This window comes from Saccopteryx bilineata, chromosome X (assembly GCF_036850765.1).
Source record: "Saccopteryx bilineata isolate mSacBil1 chromosome X, mSacBil1_pri_phased_curated, whole genome shotgun sequence".
NCBI classification, from domain to species: Eukaryota; Metazoa; Chordata; class Mammalia; order Chiroptera; family Emballonuridae; genus Saccopteryx; species Saccopteryx bilineata.
In genome coordinates, this window is record NC_089502.1 from 138631250 (window position 1) to 138638395 (window position 7146).

Sequence of the window (7146 nt, forward strand, 5' to 3'; positions counted from 1 at the left end):
GCTGATTCATCTTCCTGTTCTCAGCAGCTAGGGCAGAGCTGCGCACTCAGGAGGTGCTCAGAGTTTTGTTGAGTAAGTTAAAAAGGATTCTTTCCACCCTCCATGCAAGCCATTACTTCAGGTTGAAATAACTGGATGGCGTGCAATATATAGATAGTATGCTATATATATATATTTAATCTTATGAAATAGTTTTGTTTCTAGGTTGGGAAAACACTATCACAAAGTTTCTGTGGAGCCAGAGAGTATCAGCCACTTACAGAGCTCAGTGTGGTAATGAGGAAAGACATAATTTCCTGTGGTTTGACAATAATGTGACAGGAATAGCTCCAGCTGCTCTGAATAGATCAAGAACATAACTTGTCCCTCTCTGTTGACGCTAAAAGCTGTGGGATCCTACTAAACAAATGTGACCCAGCTGTCAGTCAGCAAGGTGCTATACTTCTGGATATCCTCATGTGGTCATCGTTTTGCTACGTTCTTTGAGAGGTTTCAAAATTCGAGTGACTATCCCTGCCCCCAACAATCTTACAGTAGAATTGGAGAAAGAAGGCTGACAGGGGAGGTTAAGGATTTAGCAATAAGAAGTGTTTCTCTGGAAATTCAGCATCTACATCATAAAATCCTAGAAAAAGATGTAAGAACAATGGCCCTCCAGCCTAAATCTTAGGCATGCCTCATAAAGGCTTATCAAAAGATAGCAGGCAAGAGTTATTATGCCCAATCTTTCTGTGCTGATAAAACGTTGGATTGTTGTGGCAAGAATCAGTTCGTTTTCATCAAATTCCACTCTCCACTGAACTTCTGGAGGACTCTGAATTATAGACACATTTGGGAAAATGTCCACACTGATGCAAAGAATAGAGTTTAACACTCATTTAAAAATTCAAAGCCCTTTGGTCCAGCATTCACCCTAAAAATGGAAAAGAACAATTTCTTAGCATTTTCTACTCAGATTCAGGTGAACAAAGCATCTTTGACCAATGGAAGACACCAAGATATACAACTGTCTATCTGTGGCAGATAAAACACCAGGTATGTACTGGGCAGTCAATAAATACTGGCCAAGTAACCTAACGACCCAGTGCTCTAGCTCAATAATAGCTAGCTGGCTATAAGCATTGATTCAAAATCAGCACAACCAAGGGCAGTGGCAAATTAGCACTCAAAGCTCTTTAAATGTTTGTAAAAATATATTTAAACCTGTGCTATCTTGCACGACATTTATATACTGAAAGGTACCCCCAAACAAACATGTTAAGTGAAGTCCCCAACGATCAAGAAGGGGATAGTGTATATTGAGCCCTAATAAGTGTCCATTACTAGGTGACACACTATTGGTCATAAGAGAATATGTGAATATGGACCTAGAGGGTGCAGACCCTGCCCACAAGTCTCAGAAGCCAAGAGTAGGGATGGTTACCATCATGACAATGTGACTAGAGAGATAAAAGGAAACACTAAGCCAGGTAAACATAGAGCTTAGGAACGTATTTTTTCCTTCACTTACTTCATTGCACATCTGTGTCTTAAATTTGTAATTTAGCCCTTTCTCATTACATGCAAGTAAAATGCAGTTGAACTTCAGACTGGTGTGTTTAATTCCCTTAGACTGCAGTGTAAGCCACTCTTAAAAATGAGAAATTGGGGGTGGGGCGGGGAAGGTATTTTTCTTACTCTTACTCTTGCTAGGCCGGGAAGGTGTTACTAGGGTAAATCAAGCTTTAAGTGCTTTCAACGTTATGAAACAATGTTTTCAACTTACATTCTTGAACGAAGAAAGGCTGAAGAGTTTTTATTTTTTGGCCATAATGTTGGTTTCAAAACTCACTGTTCTTTCTAGTAGGCAGAAAATTGGCCCCATACGTTGAGAAAGAATAGAAACTCATTTTATTTTCGGGTCTTGCGGAGTGAGATGCATCTTTAGGGAAATAAACAGATCTTCCCGGTGCATGGAAAGGAGACTGTCTGAGCCGGCTGTGGGGAGGCTGCGTGATTACCAGGGATGGAAGAGGCCCTGGGCGGGGGAAGCTCTGAGTCCATTAGGACTTTGCATGTCCCCCTATCCCTTGCGCACATAGCCCAAGGGCTGTGTTATTCTCCTGGAATAGAGTAGCTTTAAAATTCCATCCCTTGGAATGGAAGGCTGGAAACGCGGCTGCGACGGTGGAGGCATCTGTGAGATTCAGAAACCAAGAGCTGGCCGTGTGCCTGTGCCTCTTTTTACTTCCCGTTTTGCTTTATCGGGTCTGATCATCCAGAATTTGCAGAAGTCCCAGACAGGACCGTGTGGCCTTTGGCGCTTACTTCAGCTCCCTTGGCCGTTTCCTCCTGGGGGTGGGAAGGGAGTCATAGGCGGGGTGGGAAGGACAGGGGCTTCTTCATTTGGACCCGTCCCCCATTCTAATGTTGAACCTCAGGTCCCCTCCGTGTCTGAGAGACTGTCTTCTCTCTCCAAGTTCTATCTCCTAAATATTCCCAGACTGACTCATCAATACCCCCAGCCCTTGTGGGAAGATTCTCTCCTGGGAAGAAAAAAAAGAACTCCCTTCCCCAATGGAAAAAAAAAAAAAGTAGCCTCTCCCACCCCCATTCCCATGTGCAGAAGCGTCTGCGCTCGCCCAGCCCACACGCACCAAGCAGCCAAAATTCAATCAGTACCAGATTTTCCATTTCACCTTTTTTTTTCCTTTGCTATGTTTTATCTTTAACCCCCCAGGAGAGAAAGATCTTCTCTTCCATCACTTGGATTTCATGAATCATCCCTTCCCCCTTAAGGCTCATTTTATTTTCAAGGAACACGGAAGTTGTGTTCATTTAAAATCCTAGGTCACTTTTGCATTGCTTGAAAAATGCACACAGCAAAAACCTATAGGGCTTGGTTTATCTTTGTGCCCTGGGCCCTTTCATTCGGCCCACACCCTTCCTTAAAACAGGAAAAGGGAATGTGAGGCCAGAGGGCTCAGCTCTGTGGCTGGAGGCAGCTGTGGCACTCCGGGTTTGCAGCCTCCCATACACACCTCGCCCCTCGCAGTGCAGATGGCTTCTAGCTCCTGCTGCAGTGCCTACTCTAAACCACAGGTAAATGGTTTCCGGTGCACTTCTCAAAAAGTATTGAGCAAAGGAAATGAAATCGACCCATTTAATAATAAACAATTTGCCCTCCCCACCTCTCCTTTAAAAAAGATGTTTTCACCGGTTTGGGGTGGCTGGCCTAACTTCTTGGATGCGTGCAATGTAAACCTTAGGTTTGCTGTTACTGGGTAAACTGCCCTTCTTGTTTTCCATTTAATAAAAACTAATCCCCGATTTCCTTCTTTCTGCAAGTCACACGTCCCCCAAAGCCCCCCGTTACAATAGGTACTCCAAATTGAAGTTTCACAGGATTCAAGAAAGGCAAACCCTGCAAACAGGCAAAGTCAAATCCTACTAGGTTTCAAGTTGGCATAATCTCCTCCTTGTCCTGCTCGTGTCAAAGAGGCTTCAATGATTAGACCCTATATACCTTAGAAAAGCTACTTTAAATATTGAACTCTAATTAGAACCAGCCATCAAATGAGAAAACGTGTGGAATTTTCATAAAGCCACTGTTAAAAAAGCCTTTTCTGTATGACAGTACTGCCGAAGTTTTATCTTGTCCATGTTGGTAACTGACTAAATAGCCAGGTTTGATGTAACACCTAATTTTGTACTGTGAATAATCACCTTCATTTAATATATTTTCAATCCACCTTTTCATACACTTCATGCAGTCTAAGTTAATAACCTCCCGCTTGATTACCTAGCAGAGGTGCTGCCCACACCTGAGGACACCCCTTCTACCGGATGCTTGTCCCTCAGTGCTCCCCGGGATCCCAGCCCGCTCTCTTCCGAGGGGTTCATCCCAGACACCAACAGGCAGTCACACCAGCCAGGTTTTAAAACTTTTTATTTGCATATTAAAAAAATTGTGCATTCCAATAATTAAAATCACTTTAACAAAAAAAAAATGGCACTCTGATTAAACCGCATTTAACAGCCTGCAGGACCCCTTGGATCAGGTTGGTTTTTACTCTAGATTTCCCTGTCCCACCCAGTTTCTTCCTTCACCAACATGCAAGTTCTTTTCCTTCCCTGCCAGCCAGACAGGCCATGGGATGGGAGAGGCAGGTGCGGCCTTCATTGTCAGTAGTTCTGATGTGAAAAGGGGCAGCACAGTCATTTAAACTGATCCAACCTCTTTGCATCTTACAAAGTTAAACAGCTAAAATAAGTAAAATAAGAAGGCAATGCTTGTGGAATGTACAGTGCATATTGGCGGGGCGTGCCTCATTACGATTCGCCGGCTTGCTTCTCCTGTTCAATCGCTGTGAGCAGAGAGAAAAGGTGGGAGGTTAGGCGGATTCCGGATAGCCTACTTGAAGATTACTACAGTACTTTTGTTTAAAACATCTTTCCGAATTACAAAAGTTCTACAAGTATCGATAGGTATTTCGTCATGAAGGTTTACATTAAGTAGGTACATCTGACAGATAAAAGCGCTGTGCTGGCTGCAAAACCATTTTTTTTTAATGAACCTTTCCAGGCCACAAGCATCAGAAACTGCTGCCCCCACCCCCTTATCCGGGCCCCTCCCATCCTCCTCTCACCCACTCGCCCCTCCCGCCCAGCCTTTTCTCAAGGGGAGGGGCCGGGGCCCGAGCTTACTTTCTTTCGAAGGCAGCGGGTTTTTCTCTTGCGTTTCGGTCTTCTTCAATTTCGACTTATCGAATTTCTCAATCTCAGCCATATCGGGTTTGTCAGACATGCTTGCAGAGGAAGCTGCAGATACAAAGCCAGGAGGGAGAGTGAGAGCAGCCACCAGCCTCGCTTCTCCCCGCTCAGAAGCGCGCTTTTCTCCTCGCATCCCCTGTCTGAAACCCCGCCTCCGCCCCCGCCCGCCTTCATTCAGAGCGAAGGGTCTTTCTATAAAAGAGTCCCCGACCCGGTTTCAACGCGGGGTCCGGACTGGGAAGACCGCGCTATTAGGAGGCCGAACGTTTCAGGATGCAATTGACCCCTGCGGGTTAACTGCAGCGTTTCGGCACCAATCTGCTACAAGACAACAGCGAGTTTACAGGGGAGGAGGGAGTAGAGTAAGGAAATGAAGCCAAGGCTGCACAAAATGTTTCCATTTACAAACGTGCTCTCTTTGCAAATGTCCAGCCCGTGCCGCTTTCTTTTGTTACAAAGGCGGCGGCAGCAGCAGCAGCAGCAGCAGCTGCTGCGGAGCCCGGACCACCGCCCTGCGCGCAACAATGCGGCCGGCGCAGGAAGCTGCCCCCACCCACCTATCAGCCTCACCCGCACCCAGGGGCCCGCGGCAGCCTCGGCACGCACTCCCCTGCCAGAATTACACGTTTCCCAGTCCTGCCCGACCCCCTAAACCTGGGCGGAGACACAGCCCACGAAGCCACCCCAGGCTAGAAGAGAAATGGAGTTGTTGTAACTCCGGGCTTGGGTGGGGACCTGGAACAAAGAATCTTTCTGTCCCTGACTTATCGCCGCCCAAGAGGCAACGTAGAATGCCTTCAGGGGGCGGGGGGACAGCCCCCTGGAAGTTACATAGCAAAACGCCAGGTTATTTTTTCTTTGAGAAATCGCCCCGCTCCCGACCCCGCTACTCAACATCTGGGAGGATGTGGCAGTCCCCAACCTCCCGCGGCAGCCTTGCCCGATGGAGCCCCTGGGGCTCGGCTGCAGGGATGCTGCAGTAGTGCGGGAGCCGGCTGCGAAGGGACCGACCAGAGCGGGGCAGGGAGGGGCCCCGGAGCTCACCCGAGCGAGGTGCGCGATCCAGAGAGATGTCCGATCTGCTCAGTGGCTGCCGCCGAGTGCCGGGCGGGGGCGACGGGCACCGTTATATGCGTGCTCCTATGTAAATGAGGTGATGTCACCGCCCGCCTGCTTAACTCCTTCGTGCAGCGTTTCAAGCGGCGTCCGGGGCGCCTCCCAGGAGTCCGGGTACCTCACTCGCGCCCACCCACGCACCCTAACTGCAACTAGGGTGGAAAAATAAAACGAGCAAAACCCCGGCCTCCCACACGTCCTTCTTAATGCTCTTCCCCCTTTTGTGTCTGTTTTATCACAGTGGATTTTTGCGGCAGCCGCGCTAACCTGCTTTTGGGGACCGGAGTAGCGTAACTAAGGGCCTGAGCTATACCTAGGGGGACAGGCATTCCTTTACTGCGAATCTGGCTTTGTCTGTGTAGCCAGCTCCTAGCGAGGGCGCGGTGTGACCTCGCCGAGGACCTCGCCCACTCCACGGGTGCGATTCGTGTGACTCAGCTTTCAGGCCAGCGGAGGGCTATGCGCCCCACCCGGCCTTCTTTGTCTCGTCGACGACGTTCTCCAGGACTTGGGTGGGAGATAAAGCACCCTAAAGTGATTTATTTTAAGTTTCTTCACTGTGACATGCATAGTTTTTTCATCGCTGTAATTTTTGTGAGCACTCAAATCAAATAACCGGACTATTTGCTGGCTTGAGGTTAATTTAACTGGAATGTATAGAGTTCATCGCCTCCTCCTTAGAAAAATAAGTCAAGTTCCAGCTCTGCTATTGACTTGCTGCTGGACAGTGAGGAAGTCCTTGTACTTTTCTGTCCTTTATTTTTCTCAATTATAAAAGTGATTGCTAAAGAGGCCTTCCTTGAATGCCAAATACAAGCGATCCCATTATTTCTAAAATCTGAAGATTAAATTTCAAAATCGAACTCTATTCTTTGAAGGGAGGGTTTTTCAGCACATTTTCGAAGGGCGCTAAATTACATCCGGAAGCACGGAAAATTTACATAGCGAGGAGCAATTTTCAAAATGGCACCTGACTGTGAGTACCAATGACCCCCTTGCTGCTGAAACTAGTTACAAATGCCACACCCTGCGCCTGCAAATCGCCAAGAAAGGGAAAAAGGCCTGCACGTTGCAAAGGGTCTCCTTGAGATTGTTTTGAGATGCAAAACAGTATGCATAATACTTATCCTGCCTTTCCGCACGCTGAGGGCATGTTTTCAGAAACCCTTTGCCAATCATGTTTAAGGAAGAGGCTTTGTCTCCAGGGGGATTGGAATCCGTGGTTGTATAGACCCTTAAGAGCTTGTGCAGGGGCAGCTCGGACTTCCCCATTTCTTT

At 47.4% G+C, this 7146-nt stretch overlaps 1 protein-coding gene across 1 annotated transcript; it reads right to left on the minus strand.

Moving 5' to 3' along the window:
* Nucleotides 1–3911: 3911 nt before the first annotated feature.
* On the minus strand, nucleotides 3912–5691 carry TMSB4X (thymosin beta 4 X-linked). Its single transcript, XM_066248864.1, has 3 exons — nucleotides 5675–5691; nucleotides 4687–4800; nucleotides 3912–4346 (listed from the first exon to the last, which is right to left on the minus strand). Exons 2-3 carry the CDS (start codon nucleotides 4784–4786, stop codon nucleotides 4312–4314), a joined length of 135 nt encoding a protein of 44 aa, XP_066104961.1. The 5' UTR covers nucleotides 4787–4800; nucleotides 5675–5691; the 3' UTR covers nucleotides 3912–4311.
* Nucleotides 5692–7146: the final 1455 nt, after the last annotated feature.